Below are 23510 nucleotides of genomic sequence, written 5' to 3'. Positions count from 1 at the left end.
TGTCCAAACCAACTTAACATTCCCTTGTTTTAAGTTTACGCGGTTATTATCATAATTAAAACACATAATAACGGGTTCTTACCGCGAAATATCGGGAGTCTCATATCCCTGCTTTAAACGCGGTAAGAACCCGTTATTATGTGTTTTAATTATCATTCCCTTCTCAATCTTAGTCACTATATCTTTATTTTACACCGCATCTATCTTTTATCAAACTGTTTCTCTCTCTATCACTCAAGGAAACTTAATAAAAAAAAATATTAACAAAAATCACAAGAGAATGTGACTTTTCTAAAAAGCTCTTACGTGGTTTTAGGTTTACGCGGTTATTATCACAATTAAAACACATAATGGTGCTAATTCCTGCAGACGCCATCTAATTTTATTTTAAATTATACCTGTCATTTTCTTATCCGTTGAAAAAAAAGGAACGGGTAATCGACAGGCATAAAATTTATGAAATACACGTCAATTTTAAGTACAAATCTAAAACAACCGTCTAAAAATTTTACATCAGTCAAAAACCCGACACAGTTAAGTAGACAGCACGTCAAATGGATTGGATACCAGCGACGTACCTTTTTGATTCGCCTCTCTACCAGTTGCAGTGCCCTTACCGGGTCCATGTTGATACTATAATACTTACCTCTGTATTTTTATAACACCACAATTTGTACGAACACATGGTCGCAATAAAACATTTCTAAAACATTTCTATTTCTATTTTAAGCAGAAATCTAAAACAACCGTCTAAAAATTTTACATCGGCCAATAACCCGACAGAATTAAGTAGACAGCACGTCAAATGGAATGCATACCAGCGAGATGCCTATTTCATTCGCACGGGTTATTCATTCGTTTTAAAATTAACTTGTTGACAATCATCCGTCCCTTTCCTTTTCGGCGGATAAGAAAATGACGGGTATAACTTAAAATAAAATTAGGAGGTGTCTGCAGGAATCGGGGCCAATAACGGCACAGAAGCACTTGTAACAGTGTCGAAATATCGGGAGTCTCATATCCCTGATTTAAACGCGGTAAGAACCCGTTATTCTGTGTTTTAGCGCTCACGTGATTTTCCCGCGACATTTTCGAGTTCCGTTCGACTAGTAATCGAACGCGTAGTACCACAGCATTACTTTCGCCCACCTACACGATGTAAACAATGGATGAAGCAAATACTTTCGCTGTACTAATACCGACAGTCGTTACGTATCGAATTAGAAATCTGTCGTATCGGAACTGTTTCACAAGACGTTGGTGCCAATTCCGGGCAAAAAATTCAAAATTCAAAAATATTTATTTTTCAATATTCAATATATACATATATTCAATATTCTTTATTTGCATACTATTTTTCAAAATTGGCTTACAAAGTTAGCGCTTTTTGAACGTCAAAAAATTAAATTACATATTGGTGCTAATTCCTGTAAATACAATCTAATTTTATTTTAAGTTATATCTGTCATTTTCTTATCCGTCGAAAAGGAAAAGGACGGATAATCGACAACATACATACATACATAAACTCACGCCCGTAATCCCTAATGGGGTGGGCAGAGCCACAAGTAATCAAAGACAACTTGCAGCCACTGTTGATACGAATTCCAAAGATGGATATGATGAACCTTAATCGACAAGCATAAAATTTATGGAACACACGTCAATTTTAAGTACAAATCTAAAACAACCGTCTAAAAATTTTACATCAGTCAAAAACCCGACACAGTTAAGTAGACAGCACGTCAAATGGATTGGATACCAGCGACGTACCTTTTTGATTCGCCCGGGTTATACATTCATTTACTCATTCTTCCTAAAATTAAGAGCTGTGAATCATCCGTCTCTTTCCTTTTCGACGGATATGAAAATGACGGATATAACTTAAAATAAAATTAGGCGGTGTATGCAGGAATCGGGGCCATTATGTAACTAGCTGTAATACTACTACCACATCGGAATCTGTAACGCTGAGGGAAAGACGTGGCCAGAAAACCTCCCAGCACAGGGCCCTAGTCCTACTGTTTCATGTTTTCCTTTTTTTTCTTTTTTTTAAATCCAGTTTGTATTACATAAGTAATTAGTTTGGACATTTTAGTACACCAAACCTGGGAAGATAAAAAGGCATATCGAAGCAATTCATCTAAAAAGCAATATTGCGATTTGACATTTGCGCATATAAAAGTAAGTGCGCAAAATATCTTTATTCAGTAGGTAACATAGTTACACTTTGAATCGTCAATTTTTACATAACGAACGTCTCATCCGCCTAAAACTACTGCAGCTTCTCACAACCTGTATAGCCGGGGAAAAGGAGCAAGAAAAACCTCGGCACAGGGCCGAAGACGTTCTTTATCAACACATAACATAAACAGCCTATATACGTCCCACTGCTGAGCACAGGCCTCCCCTCAATCAACCGGAGGGGGTATGGAGCATACTCCACCACGCTGCTCCAATGCGGGTTGGTGGAGGTGTTTTTACGGCTAAAAGCCGGGACCTACGGCTTAACGTGCCCTCCGAAGCACGGAATCATCTTACTTTTTTGGACAATTCAGGTGATTCAAGCCTGAAAAGTCCTCACCAAACAAAGGACAGTCTCACAAAGTGATTTCGACAATGTCCCCATCGGGAATTGAACCCGGACCTCCAGATCGTGAGCCTAACGCTCTAACCACTAGACCACGGAGGCTGTTAATAATATGAAAACATTTTATTAATGTGAAAATATTTTTATACAATTGAGTAATTTAGCTGCCTAATATCCGATGCGATGGAAAATTCTACTTGATGTTAACGCAGAATGGTCTGAATCATCCCCCTTAGTATTCGTTACGATGTCACTAACAAAAAAAAAACCTGTGTGTTTCTTTTTACCTTTGATTAGTTTGCTCTTGGTCCAAGACTTGCCCGAAGGCATTGACGAGGCCTAAGATGGAGCTCGCCCAGAAGGTGCCTGTTCACTGGCCTTGAAAGCACCCGGGTTATGTGCATTCGGAAATACAGATGACGGCAGAGAATTCCACTCCCTAAAGATATTTTTGAGATTTCTTGTCCATAAATAAACAGTCATGAGCAATATAATGTACCCATTTTAGGACTCTTGTCGCACTAACCTATTTGACATTTACTGAGACTTACAGTTCAATTTGTCAAAAAAGTTAATGTGACATGGTACCAAAGTGTATACATATTAATGATCGAACGAATTCAAACTCAAAAAGTCGAGTTCATTAAGTTGAGGAGATGATGAAATGTTTACTTTTAATTACTAAACTAAAACATTATGCAACTATCTATAAGTAACATTGTTTTTTTTTGTATAATGGCTGTTTGAATTCAAGCCGTTGCCTAACATAACCAACAAAAAAAAATATACTTTGTTTACCTGGAAGTTGCCTCAATACTGTTTCTAATCAACAGACCTCCATGGTCCAGTGGTTGAGCGTCGTGCTCACGATCCGGAGGCCCCGAGATCGAATCCCGGTGGGGACATCACAAAATCACTTTGTAATCCCTAGTTTGGTTAGGACATTGCCTGATCACCCGATTGTCCGAAAGTAACATGATCAGTGCTTCGGAAGGCATGCCGTTGGTCCCGGTTACTACTTACTGATGCAAGTACGTAGTCGTTACATGGGTCGTGTCAGGGGCCTTTGGCGGCTCAATAGTAACCCTGACACCAGGCAACTTCTGGGCGAGCTCGCTAAATCTTAGGCCTCGTCAATGACTTCCGGCAAGTCTGGGCCAAAATCCATCAAAGGTAAAAAAAAATTTGCACCCATGTTTATTTGTTTATTAAAAAAATAAAAAAATTAATAATTAAAAAAAAAATAAAAAAGAAAAAAAAAATTTTTTATTTTTTTATGTTTTTTATTTTTTTTTTATTTTTTAATGACTTCCGGCAAGTCTGGGCCAAAATCCATCAAAGGTAAAAAAAAAATTGCACCCATGTTTATTTGTTTATTCATCATCTTCAGCCCATTAACATCCCCACTGCTGGGGCACGGGCCTTCCCTATGGTTGGACAGGGAGATCGGGCCTTAAACCATCACGCGGGCCCAGTGCGGATTGGTGGTTATTAACGACTGCTAACGCAGCCGGGACCAACGGCTTAACGTGCCTTCCGAAGCACGGAGGAGCTCGAGATGAAAACTTTTTTTTTGTGGTCACCCATCCTATGACCGGCCTTTGCGGAAGTTGCTTAACTTCAACAATCGCAGACCGAGCTCCTCCGAGATTTGTTTACTACTATTATTAATTACACAAACATCCTAATTACAATGCAAGAGAATATTCCATTGGGGAAAGAACAATAGAGTTGCATCCATTGTTTGCGCATGTCACCCGAACATCTTTGACCCAGTTTAGTGTTTAGAATACCAAGAATAGTAAACATAGTTATCTTCATAGTATAAGAAGACCAGGTATGCTCAAAACTGACAGCTAGCATTTCAAGGTTAGCCCAGCTGACGTCATCCGACCCTGCGTTGCCATTTCGTAAAAAGTAAATTACCCACGTCCAATGTTTTTAACTTACTTTGCAAGAAAATTTTGTACTTTTAGTAAAAAGATTTACGTAAAAATGTTACATTGACCTTCAACAAGTTTATCCATGATAATTACGTTGTGTAAAATGCTTCTGATTTGTGATTTCACAAAAATTGTGATCCCTAATTTGGTTAGGGCATTACAGGCTGATCACCTGATTATCCTAAAGTGATTCGTGCTTCGGAAGGCGTTAAGCCGTTGGTCCCGGTTACTACTTACTGATGTAAGTTAGTAGACGTTACACGAGGCATGTCATGTGCCTTTGGCGGCTCAATAGTAACCCTGACACCAGGGTTGATGAGGTTGGTAATTCACCTCACAACCCACACGATAGAAGAAGAAGAATGTGCGGTGTTGTAGTGTAGTTGTATATGTATTTATAACTTATGTATGATGACTAAGATAGGTTCCATTAATAAATGAGTCTTGAGATGATACTCGGCTATTTCACTCGTCCCGAACCTGACCTTATATGGCGACCCTGCCGTGTCTGGCATCAACCGCTCGCGACGAGATTAATATTACAAAAAATATTACAAATGAGGAGCTCGGTGGCGCAGCGGTAAACGCGCTCGGTCTGCGATTGCTGAAGTTAAGCAACTTTTGCAAAGGCCGGTCATAGGATGGGTGACTACAAAAAAAAAAGTTTTCATCTCGAACTTCTCCGTGCTTCGGAAGGCACGTTAAGCCGTTGGTCCCGGCTGCATTAGCAGTCGTTAAAAACCACCAATCCGCACTGGGCCCGCGTGGTGGTTTAAGGCCCGATCTCCCTATCTATCCATAGGGAAGGCCTGTGCCCCAGCAGTGGGGACGTTAATGGGCTGGTGATGATGATGATGATGATTACAAATAATACAAAAAATAATTAAAATAAATCGACTATGGACTCTTAACATCAAAAACTTCTTAACTTTATAAAATGTGTAACGCTAAAGCACCACCGCCTCCACCGCTTATAGTGTCTTTGTAAAACGATGTTGTTCGTATGAAGTGTCCGGGGAGTGCTTAGACATATCTGGCGGGGAGTGGGTGTATAGGTACGGTCACGAGCATTGATATGTATACACTTTGGTACCATGTCACATTAACTTTTTCAACAAATTGAACTGTAAGTCTCACTAAATGTCAAATATGTTAGTGCGACTGAGTCCTAATGTGGGTACATTATATTGCTCATGACTGTGCTATACACTTCTGCCTACCCCCTCGGGATACAGACGTGATGCTTTGTTATGTTGTGCGTGGAATGGCGGTTGTTCATTCGGTTCTATTCTGGTACTATAGGGGTGAGTCATAACCACATGAATCTATAAATAAACCAGTGTTTTGAAAGAACAGAGGGTCCCATTTTGGTTAACAGTTTGCATACAAGGAATACAATACAAGAAATAAAAATAAAATTGCTTTTCAAAATTCTAGATTAAATTCATCTTTTTTGGGGTTATGTTTATGTACCTATACGTTTTTACAATAAAATACCACATAATATTTTGAATTTGTCAGAAAATAAATTGAAAGCTCATGTGAAGCTTACTTTATGTAAAAAAGCTTATTATAAGATTAATGACTACCTAACCTACCTACCTATATGTACCACATTTTTTGCAATAAACGAATTTGAATTTGAATTTTAAATGATAAAAGTATCAGCAACACTATATGCCTTTCAACTGTTTTAAGACAGTAGTTAAACAGAAACTTTGCAAAGAAGGTTATTATAAGGTTTGTGATTATTTAGTCTGTGAACTGATATTAGGCAGCTAAATTACTCAATTGTATAACAATATTTTATTCTTACTTGTTTTTTTAAAAGAAAGTCTAGGGCCCTGTGCCGAGGTTTTTCTTGCAGCTTCTTTTCCCCGGCTATACAGGTTGTGAGAAGCTGCAGTAGTTTTAGGCGGATGAGACTATCGTTATGTGAAAATTGACGATTCAAAGTGTAACTATGTTACCTATTGAATAAAGATATTGTTGAATTTGAATTGAATTTGATATCACATACCATCCCTTGGCCACCATCTCACCAATCAATAGTTGTTTTAATCTATTTAAAACAAAGAATATTCATTGAACAGCCGACAAACAAACAAATTATTAACATAATAATCAATAAACCAAAGTTATCTAATGTTATCACAAAACTATTAGTAGTAATAAAACTATTTACAAATACAAATGACTTTGAGCTCTTTAAGCATTACTGTAGAGTTCAGAAGATCAAGGACGGGTGTTAGAATAGATTACATAGATAACCATAACATAACCTCACGACCTCTGTGGTCCAGTGGTTGAGCGTTGGGCTCACGATCCGGAGGTCCCGGGTTCGAGTCCCGGTGGCGACATATCACTGATCCCTAGTATGGTTAGGACATTACAGGCTGATCACCTGATTTTCCAAAAAGTAAGATGCACGGAAGGCACTATAAGCCGTTGGTCCCGGTTAATACTTACTGATGTAAGTACATAGTCGTTACATGAGCCATGTCAGGGGAATTTTCCTTAGCAAAATTCATGTTTTTTTTAGTTTTTTTAAATTATTTTCAATTCTATACTTTTGCGATGGAAAATTCTACTTGATATCAACTCAGAATCATGGTCTGAATCATCCCTCAAAGTTTTCGTTACGATGTCACTAACACCCTGTAATCACCCACTCCTTGCCAGCTAAGAATTGAGTCCCACGTTATATTGACTTACTTAATTAAAAATAAAACTGTAAGATATTATCAAGGAGAATGTATTAAACGGAGTTATCTCATAAAAAAAACGGAAGTACCTAGTACCCTCAATACACTTCATTACGTCACACTACTATTAAGGTTTATGATTCGTGAGAGCGTAAAGCCGTGGTAATCCAGTTGGTAGATCGCTCGCTGTCATTGCGAAGTCGCAGGTTCGAATCCAGCACAGGCCTAAACCAATGATTTTCGGATTTGTTTTCGAATTCATGTTTGGATTCACTCTTCTCTTCTCTCGTGTGGGTTGTGAGGTGGAGTACCAACCTCATCAACGCTAGTGCAGGGTTACTATTGAGCCGCTAAAGGCCCCTGACATGGCTCATGTAACGACTACTTTTACATCAGTAAGTATTAACCGGGACCAACGGCTTAACGTGCCTTCTGTGCATCTAACTTTTTGGAAAATCAGGTGATCAGGCTGTAACGTCCTAACCAAACTAGGGATCACGAAGTGATTTCAGGACCTACGGATCGTGAGCCCACCGCTCAACCACTGGACCACTGAGGCCGCTATTTTCTATTTGGCGGCGATATGTAGTATTGTTCATTCTATGGTAAAAGTAAACACGACTTGCTCATGCGCACGTTGCTTGTACAGGTGTGGTACGTAATATAACACTCGTTTTATCAAGATATGTGCGTTTTATGGTTTATATACCACTTTTGTACTTACATTTCATTATATGCATGATTGAAATCCGTATTTTCACATCACAAGAACACATAATACCGGGTTCTAACGGCCTCTGTGGTCTAGTGGTTGAGCGTTGGGCTCACGATCCGGAGGTCCCGGTTTCGAATCCCCGTGGGGACATATCATTTTATTAGATTTTTTTGACGTGATTTTTTGTTGATTTGCCGCAGAAGCAATTCAAGGAACAAAAATAAAATTGCTATCCAAAAGTCTAGGCTAAGTAAATTAAATTCATCTTTTTACAATAAAGTACAAGGCAGTGTTATGAATTTGTCAGAAAATAAATTTAAAGCTCATGTGAAGCTTACTTTATGTAAAAATGCTTATAATATTATAAGATTAATGATTACCTAATGATAAAAATGCCTGGTGTTGAATGTTTCCCACATACTTGAGAAATGCATTTTCGGAGGTAGGTATGTGACCTAACCTGTATTGGGCAGGTTTTCCCTTCGCGGGTTAGAAGGTCAGACAGGCAGTCGCTTCTGTGAAAAACCGGACCTGTCAAATCTTCAGGTTAGGTAAGCGGACCCTGTGAGAAACGGGATAATGCTAGGGGGATGAAACATATTTATATCCAGGACTGCGCCTTTCATCCATCTAAAAAAAACTACGTTATATAGGATATCTCAGTAAAACAAACCACAATGTACACTTGTATAAATTATATTCTTCAATTACTACAGCACTGACAGAAGCTTTTGACGTCCGATCACTTCGATCGTCCAAACAAGACTGCCTTCCGAGTGCTTGCGCCCTGCCAAGTTCTCTCTCTACCAATTAGTGTTGCCAGTAAAAAGGCAAAAAGTCCCACAAATATTATGAAAATAAATAAAACCTTACAGTTAGTCGCATCAAATACATCCTTTTATAAAGTCGGTTAAAAATCGAAAGTTATATCCAGAAAGGATATCAATTTAAAACTAAACTAACTAGTTATAAGCAGTTGCAGTTACTGTACATGTATTAAAGTGAAACTTGTTCGTCGGTTCACATTCCTTATGTAGATATCTTAACGGCTGCGGTCTAAAGTAAGTAGACATCATGGTACAAAAAGACCTGGGGAGTTAAAATGGCCACATCGAAGCAATTCATCTAAGAAAGCAATGATGCTATTTGATTTTGCGCATATAAAAGTAAGTGCGCAATGCAAACAAATGTCAAAGCTGATCACCTGATTTTCCAAAAAGTATGAAAAAGTTCGGAAGGCACGTTAAGCCGTTGGTCCCGGTTACTACTTACTGATGTAAGTAAGTAGTCGTTACATGAGCCATGTGAGGGGCCTTTGGCGGCTCAATAGTAACCGTGACACCAGGGTTGATGAGGTTGGTAATTCACCTCACAACCCACACGATAGAAGATGAACTGATAACTTTTTTTCCCGACGACCCTATTACTCTAGCCATAGAGGCAGCCCATCAGCTCGCGACACCAAACACTTCAGGACTCCGATACCGACCCCGCCGGCGTGGTCCACGATTTCCTCATTCAGCGCTTATCGCTATCGACCCACTAGTGTCGATTAATTCTTTCAAATATTTTTCCTCTCAGACGACGCCCTGAGCCGAGGTTCGCGCCCAACTGGGCACCCTCAGGCCTGTTGTCTTAAACGTTGTATCGGGTGAGAGCCTTCAGCGCTCCCCATTTGTCCGGCCAAGTAGTTAATGCCATCTGCGGCAAATCTACAATAAGTCACGTCAAAAAAAAAGATAACTTTTTTAATCCAAGTCCGGTACCGGGGTTCCAACCACAGACCAACGTATAGGTAGTGTCTATCTGTATAAGCCATTTAAATGACATAATAATGTTAATTTCGTAGGATATAATGTAACATACATACATACATTAAATGGCCGGATTACATAATAAGTGTTATATTTTATTAACGTTGACAGACATGGTATCAGATTTTGAAATTGATATCATTGATTTGAGAAGGAAAGGCGGATGTAGGGGTGAATAACCGACCTCATCAACCCTGGTGTCAGGGTTACTATTGAGCCGCCAATGACCTTGTCAGCTCATGCAGCGACTACTTACTTACATCAGTAAGTAGTAACCGGGACCCACTGCTTAACGTGCCCTCCTAAGCACGGAATCATCTTACTTTCTCAGACAATCAGGTGATTCAAGCCTGCAATGTTCTTACCAAACAAAAGACAGTCTGACAAAATGACTTACACAATGTCGCCATCGGGAGTCGAACCCGGACCTCCAGATCACAAGATCCAGATCCTCCAGGCTTGGCTGGCTTGGCTGGCTTGGCTTGAGAGTTGCCGTTCTATACGTAGTATTATTCCTTATTCTATGGTAACGTCTCGCCCACTTGTTTCAAGACAGATCAAGTAACAGCAATGACCACAGACCACAATTGACCTGTCAAACGATCAGTGACCCGTCTTACGATTGCTTCACGCCTGTATCCTCGAAGGGGTAGGTAGAGGTATTTAGTATATACATTTTTGGGAATTGCGGCGGTGCGAGCCCGCTGAATCCCTCTTTGCTTTACAGATATACCTTGTCACGTTCTTTGACGTCCAAAACGTTTATTACACCTCCCACAGTTCACCATTAATTCTTAACTAGGTAACTATTTATACTAACTATTTATACTATCAATTATGATTTAACCCCTTGGCATACTACTGATTTTCATTTAGTACTTTGTTAACCTTACCTTTGTTTTTTGTTTTGTTGTTATATATTTTTTTCCGTTTAAACAATTCACGGCACGGTTTTTTGTTGGCACGTTCAATTCATTTATTACTAATTATAAGCGTAATATGGGTACTGGCAGAATATCAGTGTTGGTGAGAGTGGGCATTCGTACCATACTCTTAGCAACAATATGCTGAGTCAGTCCCATTTCCCTGGGCAGTGTTAGCTACTAGTCATAAATTGTTAAACTTAATTTATGTAAATGCTTTTGTAACCTTCACTGTTTTGGGAATAAAGTTATTCTATTCTATTCTATTCTATTCTATTCTATTCTATTCTATTCTATTCTATTCTATTCTATTCTATTCTATTCTATTCTATTCTATTCTATTCTATTCTATTCTATTCTATTCTATTCTAACTAACCAATCATTTATCCACCATTTATAGCGCACACTTATTATTTAGACGCAACCAATCATGAAGCCGGTTCCTTTTTCTATCCCCTATATCGTAATGTCAAACTCTTCTCTCTCTCTCCAGTGTGTGTGCGCGAGCGCGGGCGGGGAACGACCGCCGATTGGCTGACGGTTGGCGGCAGTTTTCAAGCCGCCACACATTCTCGCCAGCTATGAAGCGAGCCTATTGCCATGAACCGGACAAAAGTCCTGGAAACCACGCGATAATCAATTACTTATGGTCAGGAATTTAAACTCATATTAAAGATCAGCTAGGTTTAAAATCATATTCGCGCCACGAAATAAGCCGACGGATTTTCATGACATACATTTTTACATTTACAAGGTTACGGTATTGTGCCTAATATATATGAAAATTACGGCGTACATAACTTATACAATTATATCATCATCATCATCATCAGCCCATTAACGTCCCCACTGCTGGGGCACGAGAAGTGTGTCAGGATCGAAGCAAATGGAATTCTATAGTCTCTGCTTACCCCGGTGGGAAATAAGCGTGAGTTTATGTATGTATGTATGTATGCTGGGGCACGGGCCTTCCCTATGGATGGATAGGGAGAACGGACCTTAAACCATCACGCGGGCCCAGTGCGGATTGATGGTCAGCCGGGACCAACGGCTTAACGTGCCTTCCGAAGCACGGAGGATCTCGAGATGAAAACTTTTTTTTTGTGGTCATCCATCCTAAGACCGGCATTTGCGAAAGTTGCTTAACTTCAACAATCGCAGACCGAGCGCGTTTACCGCTGCGCCACCGAGCTCCTCAATAAATTACATTAATCATTATATCATCAATTACATTTGGTTTCTCCAATGTATAAAAATATACGAACTCATCGGAATTAATCTAACATTTATTAGTACTTACACGCTTTCCATTTTCTTTCTTATCGTCAGACGTTACAATATTTGTAATAAAGATTTTACGTTCGTTATTATATAACAGAATTGAGAATCTCATGCTTTTGTGCATAGTTTTATTATTCTTCTTCTATCGTTTCGGTTGTAAGGTGAAATACCGACCTCATCAACCCTGGTGTCAGAGTTACTACCGCCAAAGGCCTCATACATCAGTTACTACTTACATCAGTAGGTAGTAACCGGGACCAACGGCTTAACGTGCCTTCCGAAGCACGGATCATCTTACTTTCGGACAACAGGTGATCAGCCTGTAATGTCCTAACCAAACTAGGGATCAGAAAGTGATTTTTGTGAATGTCCCCACCGGGATTCGAACCCGGGACCTCCGGATCGTGAGCTCAACGCTCAACCACTTTATTAAAAATGCTTTGTATCATAACGCCATCTAGTGACGGTTTTTAGTAACACAGTTGGCTCGACCGTTATAGACGGCGATACGGCTCACCTATCACGTTGGTCTATCAGAAAGCGCGGTGAGCTGTGGGTACTTAGTTCATCTTGCGATGGATGTAGGTACCTCTGACTACCCCAATTGGGATAGCGTCGTGAACTTATGTTATGAAACCTAAAAGTTTTTGTCGAAAATAAACTTTATGCGATGTCTTGACCTTGCGAATAAATGATTTCTGATTTCTGAACCAGGGATAGTCTCACAAAGTGTTTTTTTTTGTAAGACGTGTCACCACTGAGAATTGAACCCAGGATCTCCGGATCTGGAGCCCAACGCTCAACCACGGAGGCCCTTATATGAATATTATATTAATACATATATATACAACCACACGCCTATTTCCCACCGGGGTAAGCAGAGACTATGGAATTCCATTTGCTTCGATCCTGACACACTTCTCTTGCTTCCTCCACATTCATCAATCGTCTCATACACGCACGTTGTGTCGAGGTTTCTCTTGTAGCTTCTTTTCCCCGGCTATACAGGTTGTGAGAAGCTGCAGTAGTTTTAGGCGGATGAGACGTTCGTTATGAAAAAAATACAATTCAAAGTGTAACTATGTTACCTAATAAACGAAGACATTTTTGAATTTATATTAACACGCCGGTTAATAGTAAATCGTATAAAATCTTTTCTAAGGACACCACCAATTTCATCAATGAACGCTCTTCTGAGTTATGTTAACAGATATGCTAATATTATTTATTTTTCTCTTTTTCCAGGACCAGAAAATCTATGACATCCCCTGCGACATATCTAGACCTGCTACTCCTGAAGCCATGGAGACCAGAGCCTCATCAAAAACGCCAGACCCAGAGCCGAATCCACGACCGAAATCCGAAGTCATACCACCGAAATCCGACTTCGAAAGACTACGACAAAACTTCGAAAAGGGCTTCCAAACCACAGGCAACAAAAACCAGAGAAACAGTTTAAAGAATGATAAAATTCTCTGTGCCAACGACAGAAATTCCGTTACCAATGACAAAGTTCTCGGTACCAATGAAAAAATTTTCGGTACCAATGCCAGAAATTCCGTTACCAATGATAAAATTACCGGTACCAATGAAAACATTTACGGTACTATTGAAAGAATTAAGACTGATTTGACGTCAAGTATCAAAAATGTTGGCCACGACGATGTTAAACGACCAAGCTTGGAAAAGCCACCAATGCGACCAAAGCCAATTTTTGTTAAAAATAAAACCTCGAAATCTTCTGAGAGTCTTCTAGAAGATGCTATAGTAGAAGGGAAAGTAACAGACAATAAATATTCCACAGAAGGAAAGAAGTATAAGAGAGAAAGAGAGGTGAATGGGAGATACAGTTTGCCAAAAAAGGATAGTAGCCAATTGGATGTGGACAGAGAAAACGTGAGTACAAAATGACATTTAATATAGGCTAGTTACTTTCTTTTTTGTTTTGGTTTTCCCCGACGGGTAAGGCAAAGGGAACTATGCCCATACAGCCATGTCTGACGTATTTTTTTTCTTGATGATTAATGAAATGATGAAAGGTGATGATGATGAAACCTAAGCCCCCACCCTCTGAGTAGACTCCTACTCCGAACCCCAAACGAATTAACTCAAAAGTCCGCATAAACTTTTGAGTTATGAAGCGGCTTCCTAGCACGAAGCGAAAATAGGCAGATACACTTTGTTTATTGAATACTCCAATATAATAACACTCGCGAATGTCTTCCGACTAACTTAATGCGATCATTAACCACAAAACACCACTTCGTATTAATTATTTAGATTATTCAATGAAGAAAGCAACTGTCCCGTTCCCGTTTCCCGCCAGAAAGCCTAGGCTAGTTTCCAACCGGTCAAATCAGTTACTTTTTACTAAACGTCAAAACACGAAAACGTGATAAAATGTCGGACTTATTATTACGTTTTTCTCTAATAAAATTCATAAATAAGTTAAATAGAAAAAAAATCGTTACTTTTAGATCTGTCTTTATTTAGTAATCAGTATTAATTCATATCTTATATTATGCGAAATTATTGTTTATAGCTGTTATTGATTTTTAAGACGCCTGACCTTTTAAACCCGAAATTTATCGGAAATAAAAAGTTACCTATATAATACTTAATGAAGGAAGTAATTATGTCAAACCATGACCAACTCTCAATGGCCTTGTGAAAAAGACATTTTAAGAAGGACATTTTGGACACTTATTATTGGCTACTTGATAGTTTTCTGATAAGTATTTTAAGGAAGAGAGTGCAGTAAATAGTACAGTGTTGTGGAAATTTATTGTGCAAGTGTATTGACTTCCGACAGAGGGCAGCAGTAACTGTCAGTACTATTCAGAGGCGGAGGACAGGAGTCCTAGTACGGCTTTGTAATAGACTACTCTGGGCGCCATCCCACTCGCGTCAGACATAGTACTACGGGGTGGAAGGCAAGAGGGAAACCACTGCCCTATTTTTTCCTAAAAAGTAGCATGGAAAATGCTGCGCCGACAAGAGCGTGGCTCTTAAATTGATGATGATGATGTATTGAATTGTTCATTTTGTTTAAACACTTTAGTCAGTAATTGACTTAATTTTCAATAATAAAATTAACGTCCTTGGATTGTTGGATACCAATTTAATGGTAACACTTACGTCATCAATGGGCTAGCAATGGCGGCTTGTCATAGGATTGAGCATACCTGGTTTTCTAATACCATGCTCTGTATAATACTAACTATAGTCTTCTTCTATCGTGTGGGTTGTGTGGTGGAGTACCAACCTCATCAACCCTGGTGTCAGGGTTACTATTGAGCCGCCAAAGGCCCCTGACATGGCTCATGTAACGACTACTTACATCAGTAAGTAGTAACCGGGACCAACGGCTTATCGTGCCTTCCGAAGCACGGATCATCTTACTTTTTGGACAATCAGGAGATCAGCCTGTAATGTCCTAACCAAACTAGGGATCACAAAGTGATTTTTGTGATATGTCCCCACTGGGATTCGAACCCGGGACCTCCGGATCGTGAGCCCAACGCTCAACCACTGGACCACGGAGGCCGTTATAGGCTAACTAATTATAGTAAACAGTTAGTTAATGTATAGGTACTAACTATACGTCACTATAAGTATACCTACTCCCTACCACCATTATCTATGAGTCACGCGTTGGAAAAAATCACGACACATAAAGGTAGGTTCACATGGCTCTAAAAAAAAAATATAAAATATAAACAGCCTATACAGTGTGTTAGTGAAATCGTAACGAAAACTTTGAGGGATGATTCAGGCCACCGGCGTGCGTGTATGAAGCGATTGATGAATGTGGAGAAAGCAAGAGAAGTATGTCAGGATCGAAGCAAATGGAATTCTATAGTCTCTGCTTACCCCGGTGGGAAATAGGCGTGAGTTTATGTATGTATGTATGTATGATTCAGGCCATGATTCTGAGTTGATATCAAGTGGAATTTCCCGTCGCAAAAGTCATCATCAATTTAAGAGCCACGCTCTTGTCGGTGCTGCATTTTCCCTTCCAGTCAATCAAAGACCAATTCCTTGACTTCCCTATAAGACACGACGTTAACCTTTTCTTTAATCTGTTCCATGTAAGCTCTTGGTCTTCCCCTTCCTCTCATCAAAAAAAAAACAAAAAAAGAAAAAAGAGAGGCTAAGAGGTAGTCTCGTTGCAAAAGTATGGAGCTGATTTTTTTTTTAAATTAATTGTCCGTCCACTTGATATCGACTCAGAATCATGGTCTGAATCATCCCCCTCAGAATTCGTTACGGTGTCACTAATACCTACTTATATGGATACCTGTATGTACTTGTACGGGGTGTAAGTGACATCAGAATACTGAGAGGGATGATTTAGCTCATTATTCTGAGTTAATATCAAGTGGAATGTTTCATCGCAAAAGTATAGAATTTAACTTACATTGAGAGTGACGCGTTTTTCCAACTGGTCTACCACGGGTCTTTAAATTCAAATTCAATTTCCAAAATATCTTTATTCAGTAGGTAACATAGTTACACTTCGAATCGTCATTTTTTACATAACGAACGTCTCATCCGCCTAAAACTACTGCAGATAAATTGTGTTAATATGTGATAATGGAAGAATGAGTAACCGATTCCATGGTTTGGCACCAGCGATATGCCGTTTCGGAGGATGTTCCCACTTTGAAAACATTCCCGGAAATAAAAAGACGCATAACTTTTGATACGACGCGATTCATTCATAACAAACATTATAGAAGGAAGTATTGAGGGGAAGAGAGGAAGGGGTAGACCTAGGAGAACATTTATGAAACAAATAAAAGAGCGGAGAGCTGCCGTTCTGTACGTAGTATTATTCCTTATTCTTTGGTATTGGTCCAAAATATATCCATCGAGTAGGTTTTCTACAGAAGCGACTATAATCTGACCTTGTAAACCGAAAGGTCACAAGGCCTGTAACCTGACAGAGGGCAGCAGTAACCGTCAGTACTATTCAGAGGCGGAGCACAGGAGTCCTAGTGAGGCTTTGAAATAGACTACTCTGGGCGTCATCCCGCTCGCGTCAGAGTACTGCGGGGCGGAAGGCAAGAGGAAAACCACTGCCCTATTTTTCCTTAAAAAGTAGCATGGAGAATGCTACACCGACAAGACCGTGGCTCTTATATGAGTTAAGTTCATTACGCGATTCTGTACCTCTGACTACCCCACTTGGGAATATATTCGTGAGCTTAAAATATTGTAAAATTTTTTGTAGATCTCCTTACGATATTTTCCTTCACTGTTTAGCGTGTGATCAACTTACTATGTACAATACAATACAACAACACTTTATTGGACCAAAATAAAAAGAAATAATTAAAAAAAGATTCTTAACTAAGTACATGGCAAATGGCGGCCTTGTCGCTTACAGCGATTTCTCTCAGACCACAAGGTAAGGAAAAAATGTAAAAAAATAATAATTGATAGATACCTATTGCACCTTAACGGAATGGGAAATGAACGGTTTTTTGGCACGACGCCTCGAACGCCATGTGAACCAAACTTTACTGACGACTCAAGGATACCGACGATGCGTTAGTTTCGTGCCAACAAGCACTGTGAACGCTTTGTTTTGTGTATACAATACAGTTTTGTGTAAAATACCGTAATGATACAGGTTTACTCAAAATACAACTTTAAACGCGCAAGACCGAATGCCCTTCTAAAATCTCCATTGTCTATTTGTCTGGAAATCTGAAGGAATCTGGAATAGTGCTAAAAAATAACCCAGATTTGTGTAAAAACATAATGTAGTATACAAGAAAATTGTGCAAAACAGAAAAATACTTTATGAATTTTTATTAAATAAAACGAGAGATTAGTGTAAAATAGAAACCAAAATATTTGTGGAAAATATAATTATTATTTTGTGCAAAAATAAACACTATAATAAAGTAATAAATATAATAAATATGCACTTACAACGCGAAAATAGACAATAAAATATCCGAAAGTGTTTAAAATAGTGAAAGATTTTACAAATGAAAATACCATAGTGAGTAATTATTATACTTTCCAATAAAAATATAGTGTAAAAGTGGTGCAAATTATTCCTTAGTTAGTGTATTAGTGATTTGGAGAAGGCAATTGGATGTTTCACTGAAAAAGTAAGATTCTTCTATCAATATGAAGCAGTATATCTTATAGCGCAAACGACTTAAGCGCCTTTTTGAAAAAAAAAACCTTGATTTTATTAGATTATTTTGTTTTATTATTTTTGTATGCTCCATACCCCCTCCGGTTGATTGAGGGGAGGCCTGTGCCCAGCAGTGGGACGTATATAGGCTGTTTATGTTATGTATGTTTATAATATTATTTTTTACATATTATTATTATTATTTTTCTTTTTTTTGTATTATTTGTTTTTAATAAGTTTAGTGCTTAAGCTTGTTTACCTTATTTCTAGTGTGTGTGTGTAGTGTAGTGTTGTGTAATTATTATTATTATTTTATGTTTTTTCTATAAGTTTTCAATAAGTTTAGTGCTTATGCTTGTTCACCTTACTTGTATTTAGTATTGTATAATTAATGCTATCAGACCGATTTGTACTATGTCTATTTGTGGAAACCTATAATTGGCTCCCCCGCATCGTATGTATTTTTATATGTATATTGTTTAAAGTAGCTGTTGGTTTTCCGAAAAATAAATAAATAAATAACATGAATGAGGGAGTTACCAGGCTAAGTTCCTCAAAAACTATATAGATGGCGCTGTACAGATTTTCCTTCGTTTAACCTTAAAATTTCATGGATAACAGACATATGCATCTTTTATCTTGTTTTTGGGTATAAATGATGACCCTTTTTATTACACCCAGGCATAATTACGTACATCTTCCACCCATTATTATTGTGATCAAAATATAGAGAAGCAATATAGGTAGCAACATGTAGAGTTCAAATGTATAACAACCTACCTTCGCACATTAAAAAATGTAATTTCTTTAACGCTTTAAAAAAAAAATTAGCACGCCACATTTTGGAAAGGTAGTTAAAACCCGTTTGATATTTAATAGTAAGAAAGTGACAGTGAGTGAAATGGCATTTATTTTTGGTCTACTACGATTTATGTGAACGATGAAATTAATTTTAGTTTTAACCTAGTTTATCTTTTGTCTCATGTAAGTGACTTTGTATTGTCTTAAGTGAGAATAAATAATCTTTAAACCTAACATGTAATCCGAATTTCAAGCAACAATTATTTTTATATATGCTTTTGCAATTACATTGTATTTTGGAATAATTATGTACCCGAGTAATGAGAAAGTAGGTAATTATCACGTTAAAGCTGTACAACGCCATCTTTATAGTTTTTGGTGAACGAAGTCTGGAAAGCCCATCATTTCATTCCGGATAATAAAATTTAGAATATATTTTTTACTTGGATTGATTCTAGCTTGTCTATTGTGAGGTTTTGTTAACAAAAATCGCATCCATCTTTCAGTTTTCCAAAAAGGCGCTTGCAAGTTATCACTACATAGTATAAAACAAAGTCGCTTTTTCTGTCCCTATATCCCTATGTACGCTTAAATCATTAAAACTACGCAACGGATTTTGATGCGGTTTTCTTTAATAGATAGAGTGATTCAAGGGAAAGGTTCATATGTATAATAACGTCCATTAAATAGTGGAGAAATACTGTTATTTTAGAGGTTTTTAATGTGATGTCGTAAATAATTTGATTTTTTCCTCAGCATTGCACCCGAGCGAAGCCAGGGCGGGTCGCTAGTTCTCTATAAAGCGATGCTATCTAGATTCGAAATGATATCATCCATAACTCATGTTAATATTTCATTGAACACGTGTTCATGTTTGTATGACGAATGAACCTTCAATTGTTGTACTAATTAACACTACACACGCATTAAGAATAGTAATTATATTAATTATTTCTCAACATACGAGGGGAGGTCAAAAAGTTCGCGGAATGGAGGGGTTGGAGGGGGTTGGTTTGTTCGTACAGGTAGCCGCTAGTTGCACACCTCATTAACAGTATATGTACCAAGTTTGAAGCAAATCGGGTCATTAACGTTTGAACTATCGACCAGCAAACAAGTGAATCGGGAAGAACTCAGCGAATATGGAGAAAATTGAACACCGCGCCGTCATTAAGTTCCTCACCAAGCAAGGAAAATCCGCTCAGACGATTTTTCAAGAGCTGTTAGCAGTTTACGCGGACTCTGCCCCTGGTAAAACCATGGTTTACAAGTGGCATAGTCTTTTCAAGCAAGGAAGAGAGTCGATTGAAGATGACCCCCGCTCCGGACGGCCCATTGAGGCCACCACACCGGAAATCATCGAAAAAGTAGAGAAACTTGTATTAGAAGATACCCGCTTGAAGAAGAAGCAGCTTGCAGCAATGGTCGGTGTATCCGAAACAAGTATTTTAAATATCCTACATCAAGATGGGTTCCAAGAATGCTCACGCCACTTCAAAAAAGCGAGCGTGTCGAGTGTTCTCGCCAGTTTTTAGAGCTCTGTGGAGAGAATAAGGAAGAAGTTATGGCCCGGATTGTTACTGGAGATGAAACCTGGGTTCACCACTATGAACCTGAGTCGAAGCAAGAGTCGATGCAGTGGCATAAAAAAGGCACACCTCCTCCAAAGAAGTTTAAGGTGTCACAATCGGCCGGAAAGATCATGGCCACTATTTTTTGGGATACAGAAGGTATTTTGCTGATTGATTATAAAGATCGTGGTGTGACTATAACGGGACATTACTACGCTTCTTTACTGGATAGATTGAAAGAGGCTATCAAGGAAAAAAGAAGAGGAAAGCTGTCAAGAGGTGTGCTCCTTTTGCACGACAACGCACCCGTCCACACGTGCCATGTTGCGACGGCTGCCATTCACCGATGCGGGTTCGAAAAATTAAACCACCCGCCTTACAGTCCAGACTTGGCCCCCAGCGATTATTATTTGTTCCCAAAAATGAAAAAGGAACTGCGTGGACGAAAATTTGGCGATGATGAAGAAGTCAAGTCTGCAATTTCGGCCTATTTTGACAGCAAAGAGAAATCTTTTTTTTATGATGGAATAAACAAATTATTTGATAGATCCGGAAAATGTGTTAAGGTTAAGGGAGAATATATTGAAAAGGAAAAATAGTTTCGTGTTTAATTTCGACCCCCTTCCCCCTCATTCCGCGAACTTTTTGACCTCCCCTCGTACCTACTCGTAACATAACATATAAACAGCTTACATACGTCCCACTGCTGGGCACAGGCCTCCTCTTAACCAACCGGAGGGGGTATGGAGCATAATCCACCACGCTGCTCCACTGCGGGTCGGTGGAGATGTTTGGTTGCTTTTTTTTCTTGACTTCGTTCTTCCACGAGGAGAAGAGGTCGACGGTAGAACGAGCTTACCCAGAAAATGCCTTTTCAGCCGTGATTTAAAGATAACAGGATTGTTTTGTAGATTCCAGGGTTCCATACCTATTTGGTGGATATCCCAACTATTCACATAAAGCGTTTCGTATCGTCATTCATTACGCGCACTGCTAGGGAGTGGAATTCTCTGTCTTCTAATAATTTAATATTAAATGTAATTTTCCGCCGCGAAATAAATGTTTTTTTTTTAAATTATTTTCAGTTCCATACTTATATCAACTCAGAATCATGGTCTGAATCATCCCCCCCAGTATTCGTTACGATGTAACTAACACCCTTTATTGTAAAAATTCGTGTCTTTACTTATGTCATTGTGAACAATCTTACATACTTCAAGTACCTAGTTCTATTTTGAGTTATTATCCCACAGTTAAAAAAAGATCTTTAGTAAAAAAATTTGGCTGTTTGTTGAATAACAAGCCATTAACTACGTCACACACAACGCAATGGCATAGTAAAAAGAATAATACTACGTATAGAACGGTAACTCGCCCCGCGCCAACTCGTATCGGGCCTAATCTCACCCCCTCATTATTCAATCAATCAATCAAAACATTTATGGGTCGTTCTTCTTTTTTATCGACAATAAAAAGACATTTTCCCTATTAATCGGACTTAACATCTTTAAAATTATAACGGCAATAAATATTTTAAAACATCATATAAAGATCTGTCCGTAGAGGACTATTTAGTGGTTCTCTTTATCTTGGTAACATACTTTTCTCTGCAGGCGCATTCCAAAAAATATTGTGACAGAGTGGCCCTTTTCATCGGAGACAGCATTTCAATATACCACTCTGTCACAAAATTTTGTGAAAAACAATGAAGCTACGTTAATAACGTTAATAACTAATTGAGGAACCGATTAGTATTTTGCTTGTATTTTGAGTATAATAAGATAACTATATATTTGGACAATGGAAACATGAAATAAAATTCTAAAACATAACTTATTAAAAGCAGTACGTAAGACAGATCCTTGTCGATAAAAAAGAAGAACGACCCTTATTGCACTTATTTAAGGTGGTAACAATAAATAATATTTAAGAACAACATATTTGGCCATAACATAGGTATGCAAATTTGTTAGTGTACTAACAAGTCAAAGAATAAAATTAAAATAGTCAAAATACAATGAAAACAAACAATAAAAAAATAAATTAAAAAAATACTCTAATAGTTAGGTACATGTCAAAAATTATGGTTATATTAAGTACATTCATGTCAAAAGTTATCAAAATTCAATGAAATCTTTAATTTTGTAAATGTTTTTTGGCAAAATCCATTTTTAAACAATTCTTTCTGAAAATCATTCGTCGACAGTTTCTGAATGTCAATTATATTCAAAAATACAATGTAATGGCAGAAGCATATATGAAAATAATTGTCGCTTGATATTTGGATCTGATTATGTTGCTACCGGAGAAGCTCGGTGGCGCAGCGGTAAACGCGCTCGGTCTGCGATTGTTGAAGTTAAGCAACTTTCGCAAAGGCCGGTCATAGGATGGGTGACCACAAAAAAAAGTTTTCATCTCGAGCTCCTCCGAGCTTCGGAAGGCACGTTAAGCTGTTGGTCCCGGCTGCATTAGCAGTCGTTAATAACCATCAATCCGCACTGGGCCCGCGTGATGGTTTAAGGCCCGATCTCCCTATCCATCCATAGGGAAGGCCCGTGCCCCATCAGTGGGGACGTTAATGGGCTGGTGATGATGATGATGAGTGACACCGTAACGAATACGTAGGGGGAGAGTTGATTACAAGTAGAATTTCCTGTCGGAAAATTTATGTTTTTTTTTGTGTTTTTTTAATTATTTTCAATTCTATACTTTTGCGATGGAAAGTTGATATCTACTCAGAATAATGAGCTGAAACATCCCTCTCAGTATTCGTTACGATGTCACTAACACCCCGTACAAGTACAGTCATGAGTAATATAATGTACGCACTTTAGGACTCTGTCGCTCTAACATATTTGACATTTAGTGAGACTTACAGTTCAATTTGTCAAAAAAGTTAATGTAACATGGTGCCAAAGTGTGTTTTCTCTTGGTTTGTGTGGACTCTATATGTAGATGGTGAGAGGTCGAGGGTTCTAAATCCAACTGCAGCAAAACACCAGATTGTTA

At 38.5% G+C, this 23510-nt stretch overlaps 1 protein-coding gene across 1 annotated transcript in view; it reads left to right on the top strand.

Moving 5' to 3' along the window:
- Window positions 1–23510, top strand: part of LOC126379108 (uncharacterized) — a 56366-nt gene that overhangs the window by 16376 nt on the left and 16480 nt on the right. The window contains exon 2 of the mRNA XM_050027713.1: window positions 13218–13868. Within this exon, the coding sequence (XP_049883670.1) occupies window positions 13218–13868 (651 nt within the window). The remainder of the gene's footprint in view (window positions 1–13217; window positions 13869–23510) is intronic.

The sequence above is a fragment of the Pectinophora gossypiella genome, chromosome 28 (genome assembly GCF_024362695.1).
Source record: "Pectinophora gossypiella chromosome 28, ilPecGoss1.1, whole genome shotgun sequence".
In the NCBI taxonomy this organism is placed as follows: domain Eukaryota; kingdom Metazoa; phylum Arthropoda; class Insecta; order Lepidoptera; family Gelechiidae; genus Pectinophora; species Pectinophora gossypiella.
This window is presented reverse-complemented; position numbering and strand designations above follow the sequence as displayed.